This window comes from Carcharhinus amblyrhynchos, chromosome 21 (genome assembly GCF_965287045.1).
Source record: "Carcharhinus amblyrhynchos chromosome 21, sCarAmb.v2.hapA, whole genome shotgun sequence".
Taxonomy (NCBI): Eukaryota; Metazoa; Chordata; class Chondrichthyes; order Carcharhiniformes; family Carcharhinidae; genus Carcharhinus; species Carcharhinus amblyrhynchos.
In genome coordinates, this window is record NC_137344.1 from 19,515,768 (window position 1) to 19,537,120 (window position 21,353).

At 41.5% G+C, this 21,353-nt stretch overlaps 1 protein-coding gene across 2 annotated transcripts in view; it reads right to left on the minus strand.

Annotated features, from left to right (window-relative positions):
• Positions 1 to 16,759, minus strand: part of gaa (alpha glucosidase) — a 57,031-nt gene extending 40,272 nt beyond the window's left edge. Inside the window, exons 1-3 of one of the 2 annotated variants that reach the window (XM_080209583.1) lie at positions 16,429 to 16,759; positions 9,272 to 9,924; positions 2,743 to 2,888 (exon numbers count right to left, since the gene is read on the minus strand). In XM_080209583.1, the coding sequence (XP_080065709.1) occupies positions 2,743 to 2,888; positions 9,272 to 9,880 (755 nt within the window). In that variant the 5' untranslated portion in view covers positions 9,881 to 9,924; positions 16,429 to 16,759. Of the gene's footprint in view, positions 1 to 2,742; positions 2,889 to 9,271; positions 9,925 to 16,428 lie in introns of those variants that run through there. The other variant, XM_080209584.1, reaches the window with a different exon arrangement.
• Between the last annotated feature and the right edge of the window lie 4,594 nt (positions 16,760 to 21,353).

Consider the following 21,353-nt stretch of genomic DNA (forward strand, 5'->3'; position numbering starts at 1 on the left):
GCAAATCTATACTGCACTCCCAAGGCCAATGTATTTGTTCTAAGATGCCCATTACTGCTTATAAGCCCAGGAATGTTCTAACCAGGGTTTTGAATAGCTTAAGGTGACTTCCAATCCCTTATTTTCTGGGCCTCTTGGCCTAAATACATGAGTATGTGACAATACTGTGCCTTTAAAAAATGCATTTATATCATGGTTCTTGTGAAGGGAATATTTAAAAGCCCATTCTGTTAAAATGGTGCTGATGTGTCTGTTCCAGGCAGCCCACATGCTGAGAATGCATTATAAATCCCCGATATTGTTTTAATGTGAGCTAATGTAGTTTTGACCATCTTTTGGGTTGTTTCCTGGGGTTTCAGAGTAAGGTTTAATTAAGTTGATTGACAAGGAGCAGAGTCCTGTCAATGGAAGGAGCTAGGGCTACACAGACAAGCAGCAGTTTGTGCTTCGATCTGCACAAAGCAAGAAATGTTTTTGCTCTCTCTCTCTTTCTCTCTGAAGACTGCAGTTTCTGTCAGATCTGCTAGAAAATAGGTACCTCTCTTGAGGGGTGTTCTGGAGGCTTGAGGACCAGCAGACCACGTACCAGCAGAGGAGTTTATGAGGAATATTGCTTAAATTGGAACTAATAGAGATGGGCTAGCAGTTAAGAATTATATCTTGCCATATTTATGTATGACAATTGGTAAAAGGTACATGAATTATTTTTAAGAATACAGTTAAATTGTATTGTTAAATAAAATTTATTTTGATAAAAGCTTCCTGGTGGGTCAATATACAGTAGGTCAAGAGAATCACACCTGAAGTGAAACATCCAATCCTCACAATAATGGCAAAATAATGAAATAGTTGGAGTCTTCAAATTATACCATGGGGTTTCTGATTTGGTCCCTAACAATTACCATAAACCTAGTGTAACATTCCCAGTCCAACAGAACTCAGATTGCGTGTTATGCTATAAGCCCACTGACTTCTACAACTTCCCTTGACTACTTTTCCTCCAAGTGTTCCTGTAAGTACTCTATTCCATTGTCCTCAGTTTCTCTGTCTCTATTGCATCTGTTCTGATCGCGCCATCTTCTATAGCAATCCTTCCGAAATATCTTCTTTTTCCTCAACGGACAACTCTCTTTCACTATGGACAACTTGACCATGCCCAGCCTGTTTCTCACACTCTTCGTCTCACTCATTCCTCTCCCTCTCAGATTCATGGTAGAATTCCTCTCTATTCATGGTAGAGTACCTTCTACCGCACTCCCACCTTCTATGTTCAATGGATAATATTCCACCATCTGCAAAGAAATGCTACCATCAAATTCACCTTTCCCCTTTCAGCATTTCAAAGAGACTGTTTGCTTCCTGACACCCTAATCCAAGCTTCAATCACCCCAATACTCTCGACCTTTCCCAGTAAGCATAGGAAATGCAACATCTATCTTTTTACCTAATACCGTCCAGGGCCTCAAACGTTCTTCCCAGTGAAACAGAGATTACCTTGTACTGCTTTCCACTTTGACTGATCTGCCTTTAGCCCCTACACTATTCTAATGAAGCTCAACTGCTCTCAAATCTTTTGATTAGGCTCTTCACAGCCTTCCAAACTCAGCGAGCTCAAAAATTTCAGATCATAACTATCCCCAACAACCATAACCATCTTCATTTGTGCTTGCTATGTTTCCAACCAGCGGACTTCTCACTGCATCCCCCATCACCCTGATCCCCATTGACTTCATTTTGCCACACTTGGTCAAATGCTGCTATAATGTCAAATGCATTCTCTCGCATCTCACCTCTGGAATTCAACTCTTTTGTCCATGTTTGAACTGAGGCTATAATGAGGTCAGAAGCTAAATGGCCCTGGCAGAGACCAAACATGCATCAGTAGCAGGCTGTTTCTGAGTAGGTGCTGTTCGATAACACGCTCGATGACTCCTTGGGGTGGCATGGTAGCACAGTGGTTAGCATTGCTGCCTCTCAGCGCCGGGTACCCGGGTTCGATTCCCGGCTTGGGTCACTGTTAGTGTGGAGTTTGCGTGTTCTCCCTGTGTCTGCATGGGTTTCCTAAGGGAACTCCGGTTTTCTCCCACATTCTGAAAGACATGCTGTTTGGGTGCATTGACCCGAACAGGTGCCAGACTGTGGCAATTGGGAATTTCACAGTAACTTCATTGCAGTGTTAACTGTGACCAATAAATAAACTTTACTTTCTGTCACTTTGCCGATAATAAGAGCAGACTGATAGGGATATAATTGGCCAGGTTGGGTTTGTCCATTTTATGATCAGAACGTACTGGGCAATTTTCCTCATTGCTGGGTGGATGCCAGTGTTGTTTGTAGCTGTACTGGAACTGCTAGGTAGGGAGTTGTAGTACTTGCTCTCAGAGACATTCACTGCGGATCCCAGAGAGTAGGGAATTGTCTATCACAAGTTGTAACTTCCCAGATAATTGCCACAGGAATCTGCAGGTCAGAACTTCCACAGAATCCCAACATGCACCTTCAGTCACATTTCATGTCTCTGACAATCTGGAGATCTAAAGATTTAATTTTGCTTCACTCACCACAGATGTTGCCTGCCTGAATTACTAAGTATTCTCAGGATTTTCATTTTTAATTCAACTTAGGTGTGGGTCAGTATTGATCTTTTATCTCACACTCTTGTCAACATGTTTTTAGAGTGAAGGATAAATTCTCCAAGTTAAATATAGCATCAATGTAAACAGCAAGACGACTCACACTTACAGAACAAGACCATTTGATTTCCTCTGTACGATTATGCCAAAAGGTCTGGGTGAAAACTTCACTGTGTAGAGTTGGGTTGAAGCTTTCTTAGAGACCTTTGGAACATCAATAGGAACTTCATACCGTTTGCTTTTTGGGTCCTTAAGCTAGACGGCAGAAACAAAGATTTACAATACTGAAGAAAAAAATTATAACTTCCAAATGTATCTTACAGACAGGAAAGTTTATTAAGCATGTCCATTCAATGACTATTAAGCTTAAAGTTCTTTGTTGCCTATTAATAGATATGTTTAAACTATATATACAGTTAAGTGTTGGTAGGAGCAAAACTACACTGATTGAAAATTAATTTTGTTGCTAGCATTAGAATTTAACGAGTTTATTTTCTAATCCAGTGATTGGAAGCAAATGCCGACAAAGGGGAGGGTTACACATCTGGATGATCATGAGCCATTCTCACACATTTTCTAAAACAGCAGTGTCAGACAGTAAACTGTCCCACTCTCAACCAACAACAGCACGTACCACACGGAAAGAAATAGGGATGAGCGACATCATCGTACATATCTTGCATATGAGGTGACCCATAGCAAACGCCACCTTTCTGAAAAAAAATTATCTTGGCACTAATAAGCCATTGCCTTACGTTGTTTTAGTGGCAGTATCAGTCAAGTTCAATCTTGGCTCCTGCTGCTGATTTTTTTTTTAATTCATGCAAGGATGTGTTCATCACCGGCTAGGCCAGCATTTATTGCCCAACCCTAATTACCCTCAGGAAGGTGGTGAGCTGCCTTCCCGAATGACTGCAGTCTATGCAATGCAGGTACACCCATAGCACTATTAGGGAGGAAGTTCCAGGCATTTGACCCAACGACAGTTAAGGAATGGTAATATGCTTCCAAGTCAGAATGGTGAGTGGCTTGAAGGGTAATGGTGTTCCCATGTATCTTCTGCCCTTATCCTTCTAGTCGTGGAATGGAAAGGTGCAGTTGAAGGAGTATGGCGAGTTTCCGCAGAGCATTTTGTAGATGGTACACACTGCTACCACTGTGTCAGTGGTGGAGAGTGAATGTTTGTTGAAAGGGTGCCGATCAAGTGGACTGTTTTGTCCTAGATGGTGTCAAGCCTCTGGAATGTTGTAGCTGCACTCATTCAGGGAAGTGGAGAGTATTCCAATACATTTCTAATGTGCCTTGTACATGGTGGACAGGCTTTGGGAAGTCAGGAGCTGAATTACTCAGGCGGCACAGTAGTTAGCATTGCTGCCTCACAGTATTAGGGACCTGGGGTCAATTTGGGCCTCATGTGGAGTCTGTGTGGAGTTTGCACATTTTCTCCATATCCATGTGGGTTTCCTCCCACAGTTCAAAGATGAGCAGGTTACGTTCACTGGCCATAGTAAATTGGCCCTTAGTGTCAAGGGGACTAACAGGGTATACAAGTGGGGTTATGCGCATAGGGCCTGGTGGGATTGTGGTTGGCGCAGACTCGATGGGCCACATGGCCTCCTTCTGCACTGTAGGGATTCTATACTCACCACAAGTCTCCTAGCCTCTGACATGTTTTTGTACCCTTCAGTTTGTGATCAATGGTCCAGGATGTTAATAGTGGGAGATTCATTGACAGTAATCATAGAATCCCTACAGTGCAGAGGAGACCACTTGGCCCATCGAGTTTGCACCAACAACAATCCCAGCAAGGCCCTTTCCCAGTTAACCCATGTATTTACCCTGCAAATCCTCCTGACACAAAGGGTCAATTTAGCACAGCCAAACAACCTCACCCGCATATCCTTGGACTGTGGAAAGAAACCGGACCACTCAGAAGAAACCCATGCAAACACGGGGAGAATGTCCAAACTTAACACAGACAGACAGATATCCAAGGCCGGAATTGAACCCAGGTCACTGGCACTATGAAGCACAGTGCTAACCAAATGCCACCTTGTCAACCCATTGAATGTCAAGGGGTGATGGTTTGATTCTCTCCTGTTGTTGATAGTCATTGCCTGACATTTGAGTGGGGTGATTATTATTTGCCACTTGTCAAACTAAGCCTGGATATTGTCCAGATCTTGCAAATTTGAAGATGGATTGCTTCAGTATCTAAGGAATCATGAATGCTGCTGAACATTGTAAAATCATCAGCCAACATTTCTGACTTTACGATGGAAGCGAAGTCATTGATGAAGGTGGTTGGGCTAAGGGCACTATATTGAGGAACCCCTACAGTGTTGTCCTGGAGCAGAGATGATTGACCTTCAACAACCACAACCATTTTCCTTTGTGCTTGATATGACTCCAACTAGCAGATAGTTTCCCCGACTTGTTTTTTTCAGGGCTCCTCGAAACCAAACACAGTCAAATGCTGCCATGATGTTAATGGCAGTCATTCTCATTTCATTTTGGAGATTAGCTCTTTTGACTAAGTTTGAAGCAAAGCTGTTATGAGATCAGGAACTAAGTGGCCATGGTGGAACCCAAACTGAGCATTGGTGAACAAGTTATTGCTAAGCATATGCCTGTTGATAGCACTATTCATGGCACTTCCCATCACTTTACTGATGATTGAGTGTAGATTGATGGCACGATACTTGACCAGTCTGGACTTGTCCTGCTTTTTGTGCACAGGACATATCTGGGCAATTTTCCATGATGCTGGGTAGATGCCAGTGTTGTAACTCTATCGGAACAGCTTGGTAAGAGGTGTGACAGGTTCTAGAGACAATCCTTCAGCATTATTGCCAGAATGTTGGAAGTGCCTAACGTTTGCAGTTTCCAGTGCTTTCAGCCATTTCCCCTACATGTGGAGTGAATCAAACTGGTTGAAGACTGACATCTGTGATACTGGGCATCTCTGGAGGCTGTCAAGATGAATCATCCGCTTGGTCCTTCCGGATGAAGATTGCTGCAAATGCTTCAAGCCTTACCATTTTCATTGATGTGCTTGGCTCCCCCATCATAGTTTTGTCATCTTTTGATACTATACTGCTGAAGCAAATATATTTGACATTAAGAGCAGGTTGCATTTTTAAATCAAAACTACTAGCAGCTATTTAGTGCCTTCAAGGTAGAAAACCACCTCAAGTGTTTTGTAAATTCATAATAATACAAAATTGGATATGGAGACAGAGACATTGAGACTAAAACTTTGGTTAATAAAGTGAGTTTTAAGGATGATGTTCAAGAAGAGGGAAATGAAGACATTTTGTGAGCAAATCCAGAGTATGGGATCTAGACTGCTGGTCATATTCAACACTGGACAGAATGAAAATGCTTAAGAGAACAAAATCAGAAAAATGCAGTCTCCAGAGGAGTTGTAGAGCCAGAGGATGAACTAGAGACAATGTAATTCTGTGAAAACCGGGTGGAGGGGCAGGATATGGTATGGGATACGATATTAACGGTATTTGGATAAACTGCAATTTGAAGAACGTGTGAAGGAAACAGAGGGAACGTGTGAAGGTCATGGGAACATCGAAGCCGAATTAAATCTTAAATTTGGAGGAGGGAGTCAAAGTTAGTAATCAGTGCACTTTAAACCAATCACTTCAGCAAATTCACTGTTTTACAGTTATTTCAAAATCAATTGAGTGTGAATTACCAATTAATTTTATTTGAAAGCAAATAATATTAATGAAATTAGAATTCTCAAACATCAGCAATACAGACTTCACACACATAACTAAGTAGGATCCTGACTGGTTTCAAAGTTAAGTTGAATGGTTTGAAACTGGTTTGCGCTCTCATGTGGGTGTGCAGGTACCAGAACATTTTAAAAGGATTTAATGCATCAGCAAATTAAACACTAGGGAGCAATACACAAAAACAAATTTCAAGAGAAGGTCATGAACATCGCTGCAGTTATCAGTTATGCCATTTTAAATAAAGGGAATAACAACAGTGTTCAGAACTATGCAGAAGGGTATTTAGGTGCTTGATAAAAGGTAGGTGCATGGGAATAAAATTAAACTACTGCAACTTTTTTGAAGGAAACCATCAGACTGGAGTCTTTGTTAACCCAAGAGATCCAGGTTCTGTTGATTCTTGACACGGATCACCACTTTCTCAGTATCTTACAAGAAACAGATTCCAAAACCTCCAAAAAGAAACTAATCCCAATCACATTAACTCTGCTTTCTATTAATTATAAATTGCTGAAAAATTATGGCACATACGTCTGCAAAATGGCACCAATGGTTTCTCCTCTTCTAAACAGAAAATACCCAAAAGATACTGAGAAAGACTTCAGTGAGTCATATTCCTCATCCAATGAGATGAATAGCAACTTAAACTGCATTTTTGAAAAACATTTGCCTCCATAAACCTATAAATTTAAGCAACATAGTCCCAACCAAAGACACCTATATCAGGCTCCTCTTTATTGACTATAGCTCAGCCTTCAACACCATTATTCCTACAAAACTCATTTCCAAATTCCGTGGCCAGGGGCTTGGCTCTTCCCTCTGCGACTGGATCCTGAACTTCCTAACCCACAAATCATGATCAGTAAGGATAGGCAACAACACCCCCTCCACCATTATCATTCTCAACACTGGCGCTCTAAAGGCTGTGTTTTCAGCCCCCTACTATACTCCTTATATACCTATGACTCTGTGGCCAATTTCCGCTTCAACCCGATTTTCAAGTTTGCTGATGACACCACTGTAGTAGGTCAGATCTCAAACGATGGCGAGACAGGAATGAGATAGAGAATCCGGTGAACTGGTGCAGTGACAATAATTTCTCCCTCAATGTTAACAAAATGAAAGTTAACATTCTCTCTTCCACCGTCTTCCCTCAGGAAAAAAGGTACAAAAGTCTGAAGTCACATACCAACCGACACAAGAACAGCTTCTTCCCTGCTGCCATCAGACTTTTGAAAGGACTTACCTTGCATTAACTTGATCTTTCTCTACACTCTAGCTATGACTGAAACACTACATTCTGCACTCCCTCATTTCCTTCTCTATGAACGGTATGCTTTGTCTATATAGCTGTATCTTAATCAACTTCAGGAAACAGAGGAGAATATGCCCCGTTACATCAACAGGGATGAAGTAAAAAGGGTTGAGAGCTTCAAGTTTTAAGCTTTCCAGGCCATGAACAACCTGTCCTGGTCCCCCCCATGCTGACACTATAGTTGAGAAAGCCCACCAACGCCTTTACCTTCTCAGAAGACTAAGGAAATTTGGCATTTAAGCTACAACTCTCATCAACTTTTACAGACGCACTATAGAGAGCATTCTTGCTGGTTGTATCACGGCTTCGTATGGCTTCTGCTCTGCCCAAGACCGCAAGAAACTACAAAAGGTTGTGGATGCAGCCCAATCCATCACTCAAACCAGCCTCCCATCCATTCACTGTCTATACTTACTGCTGCGTCAGCAAAGCAGCCAGCCCATTTAAGGACTCCACATACCCCCGACATTCTCTCTTCCACCTTCTCCCATCGGGAAAAAGGTACGAAAGTTTGAGGTCACGTACCAACCGACACGAGAACAGTCTCTGCCCTGCTGCCATCAGACTTTTGAATGGATTTATCTTGTATTAACTTGATCTTTCTCTACACCTTTAGTTATGACTGTAACACTACATTTGACACTCTTATATTTTTTCTATGAACAGTATGCTTTGTGTGTATAGCCATATGTTAATACATGTGACAATAACAAATCAAATCGTATCAAATCCACCAGGTTAAATTCAAATAATACAGTTGTATTATGGGTGGCTCTAAGGCTATACTATGTTAAGAAATTTTGAACTCTGGGCCCACTTCATGTAGAACTGGAAAATTAATAGCACAAAACTGGAACCTAGAAGACATGTTAAACAATAGTTTTGACTTTCAAGAAAAATCTGAATCCATTTTATTTGTATTGGGTTAATATATCCAGAATTTCTTTCTGCGGTCAAATATAACTACTTCCAACATTAAATGGAAATTTAGAGGTTAATAAAGGTGTATAAAATTGCAAGGGGCCTGGACAGACAGAGAAAACTTGTTTCTCCCAACAGAGAGTTAATTACTAGAGGGCACAGATTCAAGGTCTTTGGTAAAAGGATTAGAGAGGATATTAGGAAATATTAATGCAAAGGGTGTTAATTGTCTAGAATTAACTGCCAGGATTGGTGATTGAAGCAGAAACCCTCAACTTATTTAAAAGGTAAAAGCAAAGCAACTAGACTCGAAACTTAACTCTATGTTCTCAGACTCAAAATGTTAAGTTAATTTTCTCTCTCCACAGATGCCAGGCCTGTTAAGTTTTTCCAGCATTTTCTGTTTTTGTAATTTAAAAGGTCTACACCCGAAATGCTGAAACTTGCAAAACTACAGACCGGGCGCTAGGAAATGGGATTAAAACGGACAGCTAGATTTTTCTGCTAGTGCAGACATGATGGGCTGAATGGCCTCTTTCTGTGCCATTCCTATTCTATGGTTTCATGACTATAATCTTATCACATGGTCAATCAACAGCCTCCTTCATGACTTTATTAAAATTAGTTTTTCAATTGCAATTACTTACGGTGAAATGAAGTCTGCCTGCTGTCTCATATATTACACTCAACTGAAGAGTCATTATGTCGTTTAGGAACAATGTCTTCTCAGAGCGGCTCAGAGTACCTGTGAAACCAGTGCTGGTTGGTGAAAGGTCATCCATGTTGTAGGAAGGATAATTGGATGGCAAAAAACAAAGTGGGAAAGATGCATTGACCATAGGATTCCAGCAGCAGCCACGAGCCAGACATTTCTTCATATCAATAAATTCATTAAAAGCACAATCAAATCTATCATTAGAATCAATATCACACTGAGAGGCACTATGATAACTCTTACTGAATGATAGCTTGCTTGGTGTTTCAGAGGTCTCTGTTTTGTTTGTATAATTTGGAGATTTCCACAATTGGTCTAGTTTAGTTTTGTCCATGTTAATAGATCCAGATATTACCAGGGAATCTGGTGCAGAATAATTATGATAAGTAATCAGACCAGCTAGAGTGATAGAAAGCAGAATGGTCCCATACTTGAAAGCAGCAATAGCATTTACTCTTGGCTTAGTCACAAATGAAAGTCTAGTTCCTTCATTTCCTGAAAGAAGAGCCCACTCGTCTGCGTCATAATGTAGTGAAACCATGGCAAAAAGACAGATGGTCTTGAAGTTTGGTTTAGTTTCTGCACCTGGATGACAGGGAAAAAAAATACAGTTGAAAAAAAAAATCACGGCAGTTTTGTGCAATTAATGCATCAAAATGTAAAAGAACAGAATGCTTACAGAATACAGGAAGGCATAAAACAGGTTTGCAGATTGGGTGGATAAATGACAAATGAAATACAAAATTGTGACATGGACAGGGGAGGGAGGAATATTGAACTTTCTTTCTCACCATTTGTAGCAGAGGTGCTCTAATTTTTGAAATAGACTATGATGTGTTTCTTCAAGCCCTATGTTTGGGAAGTTAATTTTGATGTAACTTTCTCAGTGATTAAATCAGAAGTATTGCTTACTCACACAGTCATAATAATCATTCAGAAAACAGGAGACAGTCATCATAATACATACAGACACACAAACATACAGGAAGGAAATAAGAAACTTTTACAACCAGTGATAACTTTGAAAAAAGAACAGACATATGACTACTAATTCACATGAATGTCAGAGTCCAATGAAGGCTCCTTCACATAGGAGTTCAGCTTAAACAGTTTATGATCTCTGTCATGTGTTATGGACACGACAATAGCAAAGCATGATGTTGTCAACTTTGGTGGAAGGATAAGGAGGCCATTTATCAGTTCCTTGAGATTCCAGAAACTGAATGAGATAGAGAAACATCAAGAATTAAGAATACAGATATACAAGTTGTTAAAAAATAGCAGTGCAAATTGGTAAGGCCATACATTGGAGATTCATTTCTGGTGGAATAAAATGCAATGGTTGGGAGGTATTGTTAAATCTACGTAGACCTTGGTTGGAGCACATTCTGGAGTGCTGTGTTCAATTCAATTCCTCAAACTTGGATGTGGAAAAATTGTTTTCACTTATGGGTCACTTAGGACAGAGGTGAGGAAAACTTCCTTCATCCAGAGTATGGTGAATGTGTGGAATTCATGACTGTAGGAAGTAGTTGAGGACAAAACGTTGTGTGATTTCAAGAAATTCTTGAGGCTAAAAGGATCAAGAGATACGGGGGGATCAGGGTGTTGAATTTGATGATCAGCCATGTTCAAAATGAATGATGGAGCAGGCTTGAAGGGCTGAATGGCCTACTCCTGCTTCTCGTTTCTATGTTAACTCAAAGCAAGTGGGACTAAATATAAAGAAAACAAAATGCTGCAGGTGCTAAGGAGCTGAAATAAAGACAAAGTGCTGGAAAAGCTCAGATGGTTGGGCAGCATCTGTAGAAAGAGAAACAGAGTTAATGGGTAGAACTTTACACCAACAGACCTTAACAGCCACACCAAAGGAATGGACTTTGGAACGGCTCACCACATTTTATGGCTGCACTCCCACTGTGATGGGACTGTTAAGGGCCACCCAGTGTTTCAAGTCAAATGTAACTTCATTGGAATAAGTACAAGATAGCTATTACCCAATCAAATAAAGGTAAGAATATCTATACAGACAGTGATAAGAATTTGGAAGCTGATGTCACGTGAAATGGTTTAAACGGTTAGCATTGATGCAATTTAAAGGGCAGCTTGATGTGTACGTGAAATAGAAAGGAATAGAGGGAAATGAAGTAGACTGAAAAGAGGTAACTGGAGCGGCAGGAGACTTGTACAACACTTTCATGTACCAGTTGAGCCTGATTGTATGTGTTTGTAAAATGAAATGGGTACAGTCAATTTCCTATAAGTGATTAACTGTAATCCCAGGTGAATGCAATATTGCTTTGAACAGATTTTTAAAAATGTTATTGCTTTCTCAGAAAGACAATGCACAGAGTGAACAGGAGGGAAACTTCAATATCCATCACTAACAGTGGCTCAACAGCTGGGCACCTCTGGAGGATGCTCTGAAGGGCAACTAGGGATGGGCAATAAATGTTGGTCTAGCCAGCAATGCCCACATCCTGTAAATACATTTTTAAAAATCATCCACTTAACACTTCCGGCTGAAGATTGTTGCAAAGGCTTTGGCCTTATCTTTTACACAGCTGTGATGGGTTCCTTTATCAGTGAGAAAAGAGATAATTGTGGAGTCTCCTTCTCTGGTGAGTTGTTTAATTGACGGCTGATGCAGCAGGATTGCAAAGTTCAGATCTGATCTGTTGGTTGTGGAATTGCTTAACTCTTATTACTTATTGCTTACGGTTCGACACGCAAGTGGTCCTGTGTTGTATCTTCACCAGGTTGGCACCTCATTTTTAGGTACGCCTGGTGTTACTCCTGGCATGCCCTCCTGCACTCTTCATTGAACCAGGATTAATCGTGTAGCTTGGTGGTAATGGTAGAATGGGGGTTACGTCAGGCCATGAGGTTACATTTTATGTTTATGTAAAATTCTTTTGCTGCTGACGGCCTATAGCACCTCATGGATGCCCAGTCTTGAGCTGCTAGATCTGTTCAAAGTCTATCCTATTTAGCATGGTGGTAGTGCCACAGCCCATAATGGAAGACATCCTCAATTTGAAGGTAGATAGTTGCTAAAAGAACTGTGCAGTTGTCACTCCTACTGACACTGCAATGGACCTTTGCATCTGCAGCAGGCAGATTGGTGAGGGTGAGGTCAAGTATATTTTTCTCTCAACACATGCTGCAGTCCAAGTCAAGCAGCTATGTCATTTGGGACCCAGCCAACTTGGTCTGTCTTTAGCCAATTTGAGTCACTCCACGTGATATTAAGAAACTGCTGATGGCACTGGATACTGTAAAGGTCATGGGCCCTGACAATATTCCAGCAATATTGTGCTCCAGAACTTGTCTTTCCCCCTAGCCAAGTCATTCCAGTACAGCTACAACACTGGCATCTGCCTGGTAATGTGGAAAAATGTCCAGGTATGTCCTGTACACAAGAAACAGGACAAATCCAATCCAGCCAGTTACCACCCCAGTTTGCTCTTGATCATCAGAAAAGTGATGGAAGGGGTCATCAAAAGCGCTATTGTGGCACTTACTCAGCAATAATCTGGTTTTTGACACTTAGTTTGGGTTCCAGCAGGGTCACTCAGCTCCTGACAAGGGCAATATCCAGGCTTGATTTGAAAAGTGACAAGTAACATTCACGTCAGGCAAGTACAAAGCAATTACCAGCTCCAACAAGAGAGAATCTAACCATCACCCCTTGAAATTCAACAGCATTACCTTCAATGAATTCTCCTGGGGGGGGGGGGGGGGGGGGGGGCTACCATTGATTAGACATTGAACTGTGGCTGAGAAACTCACCTCCTGACACACCAAAGCCTGTCCACCAACTACAAGGCTAGAAGTCAGGAATGTAATGGAATACTCTTCACCTGCCCGGATGAGTGGAGCTCCCAAAACATTCAAGAAGCTCAACACCATCCAGGACGAAGCAGCTCGCTTGATTGTTTGTGAAAAGTGTGTCATTCAATCCCCCCACCACTGATGAACAGTGGCAGCATGGGCACCAGCTGCAAGATGTACTGCACAAACTTACCAAGGTACCATAGGCAGCACCTTCCAAACCCACAACCACTACTCTCCATTTGCTGTTCTTTCACTATTGCTGGGTCAAGAACTGTTGCAGACCTTGAGATGTAGGCACACCCACAGTGCTGAGGGGGGAATGCCAGGGCAGATCAGCAACTTCTCAAGGGCAATTAGGGCTGGGCAATAAATGCTGGCCTAGCGAGCGATGTCCACACCCCATAAATGAATTTAAGAATACAAAGTTTTGTAGATGCTGGATTTCTGAAATAAAAACTGGAAAAACTCAGTAGGTCTGGCAGCATCTGCGGAAAGAGAAACAGCTAATGTTTTGAGTCTATATGACTCTCCTTCAGAGCTTTCACTGGTCAGGAGTTTGCCTTAGGATATGGTTGAGATGGAGCTGAAAGGATTTGCATACATGATAGAAGGTGCTCTTTATTAACATAAAAAATACAGGCTGGAGAGGAGACAGATGAGGTGCTCTACTTTGTACACAGCACTTCAGCAGCCTCCAGCCAGTTCTGAAGAGTGAAGATGAACAAAGTAGCACTCCATAGCAAGGTCCAAACAGAATCCACAGTGAAGGCAAGGAGGACAGGGGAATGTGATGCATCATATTATTTCATTAATGACCACTGTTGCTCAGAAAAACAAGTCATTTGTCAATTAGCCTATCAATCGGGATGATCAACATGCGAGATCAGCTCCTTTAGATACTAATCATAGAGGTTGATAGGCTAAAAGGAAATTACTGCAGATGCTGGAATCTGAAACAAAAACAGAAAATGCTGGAAAATCTCAGTGGGTCTGACAGCATCTGTGAAGCGGGAACAGAGCTAATGTTGAGTCTGGATGACTCTTCATCTAACAGGATATGCAAAACCGGGGCCGAAAAATGGCAGATGGAATTTAATCCAGACAAATGTGAGGTGATGCAATTTAGAAGTTCAACTGCAGAAGGCAAGTATACAGTATATGGTCGAGCCTTAGAACTACTTGTATACAGAGAGATCTAGGTGTGCAGATCCACAGTTCCCTGAAGGTGGTCAAGAAGCATGTGGCTTGTTGGCCTTCGTCAGTCGGGGCGTTGAGTATAGAAATTGGAAAATCGTGTTGCAGCACGAGATTTTGGTTAGGCCGCATGTGGAGTATTGCGTACAATTCTGGTCGACAGACTACCAGAAGGATGTTAACACATTGCAAAGGGTGCAGAAGACAGTTACCAGGTTTGGAGGATATGGACTATGAAGAAAGGTAGAACAAACTTGGATTGTTTTCATTGGAGCATTGGAGGATGAGGGAAGACCTGATAGAGATTTACAAAATTATGACAGGCTTAGATATAGTGGATAGTCAGAGACTTTTTCCCAAGCTTGAAGGTTGAGTGAGAGGGGGAGGTTTAAGAGATGGAAGGGGTAAGTTTTTCATAGAGGGTGGTGAATGCCTGGAAAGTACTGCCAGAGAGGTGGTGGAAGCAGATTCTATAACAACATTCCAGAGGCATCTGGATAGATACATGAATAGGCAAGGCATAGAGGAATATGGACCACACAGACACATGATAATATTAGAAAGGCACAGATTTGGTGGGCCATAGCACCTATTCCTGTGCTGTACCGTTTTGTTCATCAGAGACATATGACATGCATTGGAGCTGGGATCATACTTTTGAAGAGTAGAGGATGTCAGGAGGGCAAAAAGCAGCAGGACTTACTCAGTTAATGGTAGAACATTAGGGAAAGTTATAGAATAGATATGGCTAGATGTACAGATTCATCGCTCCTTGAAAGTGGAGACACAGGTGGACATGGTGGTGAAGGCAGTATTAGTGTGCTTGGTTTCATTGGCCAGAACGTTGAATACAGGAATCGTGATGTCTTGTTGAAGTTGTACAAGACATTAGTAAGGCCACACTTGGAATACTGTGTACAGCACTGGTCACCCTATTATAGAAAGGAAATTATTAAACTAGAAAAAGAGTGTAGAAAAGATTTACTAGAATGCTACCAGGACTTGACAGCTTGAGTTATGAGGGGCTGGATTGACTGGGAATTTTTTCCCCCCTGGAATGTAGGAGATGTTGGGGTGATCTTATAGAGGGATATAGATATGGTACATAGTCAACATATTTTCCTGAAGGGAGGGGAATCTAAAATTAGATAGCATAGATTTAAGGTGAGAGAGGGAAAATACAAAAGGGTCCAGAGATTCTTTCACACAGAAGGTGGTGAGCGTCTGGAACAAACTCCCAGAGCTAGCAGTAGAAGAGGTACAATTTTGTCTTTTCCAAAGCATTTAAACAGTTACTGGGTAAGATGGGTATAGAGGGATATGTGCCAAAATATGCAATTGGGAATAGCTTAGTGTAAAAAAACTGGGCAGCATGGACAAGTTGGGCTGAAGGGTCTGTTTCCATGCTGTAAACCTCTAGGACTCTGAGAGCAATCAGATATTGATAGGCTACTTGGCCAGTAAGACCAGGGTCCCCCCTTAAAGGCACAGGCCTCAGTGACTGACTGTATCCACTGTCTTAGGCCTTGATGAATGTAGGAACAATTCACAGGGCAAGTTGCCCAGAGGGAATTACTGTTTCAGAGAGGCACAATGGGCCAAATGACCTCATTCTGTGCTGTAACCATTCTGTGATTCTATTTGCACTTTCACGATGTACGTTTCACTCATGTGCATAGCAGCAGCCACTCTGGAACCAGGCTGGCTGCAGATTGCTAGCCACCTCTGGGACTTTTCAGGTCAAATAATTGTTTACGTCCACTGTGTAAGCTCACACATATTAAGTTCCAACTTGTTGAGGTGCAATAAGGTTTGGAATTAAGCATGTTCCAGCACAGTGGTGTTACAAAATTAGTTTAATATTCATTGCAGAAAAAGTAGCAAACTTAAGTCTGCCAACGAAGTCATTGCCATTGCTTTCACTGTTTAAAGCAGTGTCTCCAAGTGCCCTCTTCTGATATGTGCTGCAAAGGAACCACTTTCTAATAGCTTAATAAGTTATTAAGTATCTTCGAAGTTAAAATCTATCAATTTTGAACAAGAAATGGAAGTGCTTACCCTCTGAAAACTGAACGCCGGGATAGATTCTCGTTAGTGGGACCAAAGGTTATGGGTTAAAGGCTGGGAAACGGAGTCAGGTGTCGAATTGCTGAACAGGCTGGAGAGGCTAAATGGCCTCCTCCTGCTCGCTCCCGTGTAGTCTCAGTGCTGCTGATTCTGGGGTTTGGGAAAAATGGGAAGTGCTGCAGGTCTGTCCCCATCTGTGGAACTGCGCCCAACCTTTTGCAGCTATTCCGGGACACAGTGACCCGCCCTACCGAAAATACTAAGACAACAGGAACAAGTTCCGAGTCATTTCGTGTGTGTGCGTGTGCAACAGAGAGAAGCCGAGTCAAACGGGGAACTAGAAACGAAATAAATAATTAGTCGTCAAGAGCAAAATAATACGTCAATGGCAACCTCCCTCAGGTCCGGTTCACAGCCCGGGAAGGGAGGGGGGGGGACGTAGTCAGTAACTCCCCCTCTCCACTCCCAGCATTAACATCCCGAACAGTCCGTGCTCAAAACCCCCCTCCCTTGACAGTGGTATAGCCCAGCACCGGACTCCGGCTGCGGCCCGGGTTGTTGTTGTTGTTTCTTAGCAACAGGGAAGATGGCGGATGAGGAGAGGTAACTGGACACGAGCGTTCCCAATCTGTACACAATGCTTTCCTCTCACACTTAAACAATCATTATTTTGCCACCCACAGTTGTTCGCGATATCAGGAAATTCGAAGTAATTTTGAAATTTCATTTAACATTTGCGTTTAAAGATTCCCAGACCCTTCACAGCTCAGTGTCGTGGATGATCTTCGATGGGGTCATTTGAAAATGGAACCGCGTCTTGAAAAGATTTGCTTGAAAACTTAATGTTTCATTAGGGCAAAACGCAGGGCAGAACTTGGCGCACCTGACCGTCACTTGATCATTGTGAATTTCATTCCTGAATTTTCACAATTTTTGAAAATGTCCTTTTTGTTTATTTTTACCCTCCAGTCATCAAACAATATTGATTCTGATATAGAAACTGATATAAAAACATATACTATGGATATTGAATGGCATGGTGGCACAGTGGTTAGCGCTGCTGCCTCACAACACCAGGGATTTGTGTTTGATTCCAGCCTTGGGTGCCTGTAGTTTGTATGTTCTTCCTGTGTCAGTGTAGGTTTTCTCCAGGTGCTTTGGTTTCCTCCCACAATCCAAAGGTTTCCAGGTTATGTGGATTGGCCATGCTAAATTGCCCCTTAACTGTCTCAAGATGTGTGGGTTAGGGGGATTGATGGGGTAAATGTGAAGGTTATGGGAGTGGGGTGGGCCTGTGTAAGATACTTTGTCAGACAGTCAGTGCAGACTTGATGGGCTGAATGGCCTCCTCCTCTGGAGAAATTCTGTGATCTAAAACAAAAATAGTGAAAAGTTCAACAGGTTTGGCAGTATCTGTGGAGAGGGTTTCTATATTCATGTTTGAGGTGATCTGATTTTCAGCAGAACTGGCAAAAGTTGGAGGTGCAACAACTTAAGCAAGTAAAGAGGCAAAGAGTGGGAGAGGAATAAGAAATAAAAGGAAAATCTCTTGCAGGGTGGAAGACAAGAAAGATTAAATGAGGCTAAGTGGGCAAAAGTGTGTTGTAATGGGTCAGTGAAAGTAATAAAAAGAGGATCTAAAAGAACTAACTGTATATGATAACAAGGGAACCAATGTCAGTAGCTACTCTGAAAAAAATTGAAGCAGTTGTAATGATCTGTAGTTTTGTATTCAGTATTGAGTACTGAAGAGTGTAACCTTTTTTATTCATTCATGGATCTGGGTATCACTGGTTATATCAGTATTATTGCCCATTCCCTGAATTGCCCTTGAAGTAAGTTGTTGTCTTGAACTGCCACACTCTCGTGTCGTGGGAACACTCACAGTGCTGTTAGGGAGTTCCAGAATTCTGACCTAGTGACAGAAAAGGAATGGCAAAATTGTTCCAAGTCAGAATGACGATTGGCTTGAAGGAGAAATTAAAGGTGTTTGTATTTGCATAGATTTGCTGCCTGTTATGAAATCCCACTGATGTTCGATGCATGAGTGTGCCAACCTGAAACACTGGTTTTGCATGGATTATTAGAAGGAAATGCTTAATTAAAATTAGTGGGAAACATGCAGACAGTGAGAACTCGGACCTCTTTAAACGATTTTTAAAATTGAAGATAATAAGACACTACAAAGAACAATCTTATAAGTCAACAAATTAACAGTAAGCACTTAGCCCCTTACAGCCAAACAATCTCCTTCTGCACTGAAGGGATAGAATGGGAAAACGAAAAGTATCTATTTCCCCTGTAATTCTGCACTCTACTAAAATCCAAACAGCACCCATAAATCTGTTGGTCAAATCTAGCCAATGACGACCACACCATACAGCTTAAGTGACCAAGATTTGGGAATGGTCTTCTGTTCGGCAAAGAAAATAATCTTGCACAAACTGGCTTTTGCCTTCAATACTTCTTTTCTGGCTGACCCTCTCTGTCTCTCTCTCTCACTGTTGCTTTTTCAGCACCTATTCAGCAATTGTTTACTGCTTCCTAAACACAGCATTCTGACTACTCAAATATAATCAGTTGCAGAGAACGCCCTGTGCCTTTATTTCTGCCCAGACAGAAAAAAATACATGGCAGTTTGATTTTACTTTTCCACAAAACGATACATTCATTTTAATAGTGTCCTAACATTTCATGACATGCCTTTTTTTTCTAGGGAGTAGATTGTGGGTTTGGGAAATTCTGCTGAAGGTACTTGGTAAGTTGTTGCAGTGCATCTTATTGATGATAAACACTGCTGCCACGGTGCTTTGGCGTTGGATGGAGTGAAAGATGAAGATGGTGCATGGGGTTAAGTGTCTAATTGAAAGATGATGTGATGTCCCTTGAGCTTCTGGAGCGCTTCATTAGAACAGTTTAAGAGATCAATTTACAGAAACACAGCGCTGCAACAGTAGAATTCTGGTTTTGTTTCTGAAATCTGTCACAAATTTAGTTAGATACAGGGGAAGCAGTGTTGTAGTGGTATTGTCATTGGCCTCATAATCCAGAGACCCAGGACAAGATCCAGGGTTCAAATCCTGCCACTGGCAGATGACGAAATTTGAGTTCAGTAAAAGTCTAAAATTAAAACTTTAATGATGACCATGAAATCATTGTGGATTGTTGGAAAAACCCATCTGGTTCTCTAATGTCCTTTAGGAAAAGAAATCTGCTGTCCTTACCTGGTCTGGCCTACATGTGACTCCAGAGCCACAGCAATGTGGTTGATTTTCAACTGTCCTCTAAGGTTAGCTAGGATAGGCAATAAATGCTGCCCAGCCAGCAACACCCATGTCCCGTAAAATGAATAAAACAAAAGAAAAATCTGAAGGTTGGTTTGGAATTTTACAATTTCATTTGATAAAAACAAAATACATGTGCATGTATTTAGAGCATTGGTATTACTTGTTACTGAGTCATATTCAAGCAAAATAGCACTTGGCTTTTACTATTGAAGCATCAAAATGAAGGGATCAGGCACATAGTACTGTTGTAGGTAATATAGCACCTCTGAGACTGTTAGTGAGTCAAAATGCAGTGGTTTTTATTTCAAAATTCTGGCCTTTATTCCATAGCTTTGGGAGAACTGGTTCCAACCAGGACTACCAGACTTCTCATAAACACAAACACAAGTGGGCATTTATACATCATGAGCTCTAGCAGTAACCACAATTCAAAGTTTCAATTCCTGCCAGACCTCCAGGTCTTCCTTCATTGGTCATGATTCAGCCCCAGATTTAATCAGGAATCACAGTCCTGCAGTCATGACACAGGCTTCAATCCGGTCACGATTCAAAACCCCTCTGCAACAGTACTGGCATCCCTGTCTTTGAAGGTACTTGTGCAATCGCGGCTGTCCCAGCAGGACTCTTCCTGTTAAAAGTCGGTATTGCGATCTGCCATCAGCAGATGTCAAAAGCTGGTATTGTAAACTACTATCTGTGTAATGATGTCCAACTAACACAAGTAGGTAAGATTTGCAAACTCTACAAAATAACAGCCACATTAAACTGTCTTTATAAAAACGTGAGTTAAAGCATGTAACACATGAACAAATAACTTATATTAATGCCAGGAGCAGTATAAGCTTGAGAAGATCAGTCATGATGAAGGGTAATGTTTGTGCCATTAACCCTTTCCCTTCAGGTACAAAATGCATTCACCCTTTCCCTACTTCAGTACAAATATACAAAATGTGAAAATAAGACAGTGTAACTCAGGAAATCATGATTGAAGATTGACATTGTGTTTTTTTAAAATCTTAAAATAGTAGGAGGAACGAAAAGGAAACAAGGAGTTACAGGTTATGAGGGTCTGAAAAAAGACAGCACAATTCATTTTTTTTCCAATCCCAGCAAAAAAGAAATATCTACTTGATTTGGTAGAAATGATGAGTCAGAAATAGAATTTTGGTTGCAACAGAGGATGCAGTTCAAAAATCCACTTCCTCCACCTCAGTGATGCTCAGTAGCAGCAGTGTGTTCTCTCTATAAGATTCACTGCAGAAATTCATCAAAGATCCTTAGCACCTTCTGAACCCATGACCACTTCCACCTAGAAAGACACGGGCAGCAGATACATGGGAACGTCTCACCACCCTGACTTGGAAATATATTGCATTCCTTTGCAGTTGCTGGGTCAAGATCCTGGAATTCCCTCCCTAAAGACATTGTGGGTCAACTCACAGCATATGGACTGCAGCATTTTAAGAAGATAGCTCACCACCATTTACTCAAGGGCAACTATGCATCAGCAATAAGTGCTGGCCAGCCGGTGACATCCATGTCCCACGAATGAACAAAAAAAGAGCTGCAGACTAGAATTGAAAGGGATCACCAATAAAATTGAGACATTTTATCCTGTATTAGAGATAC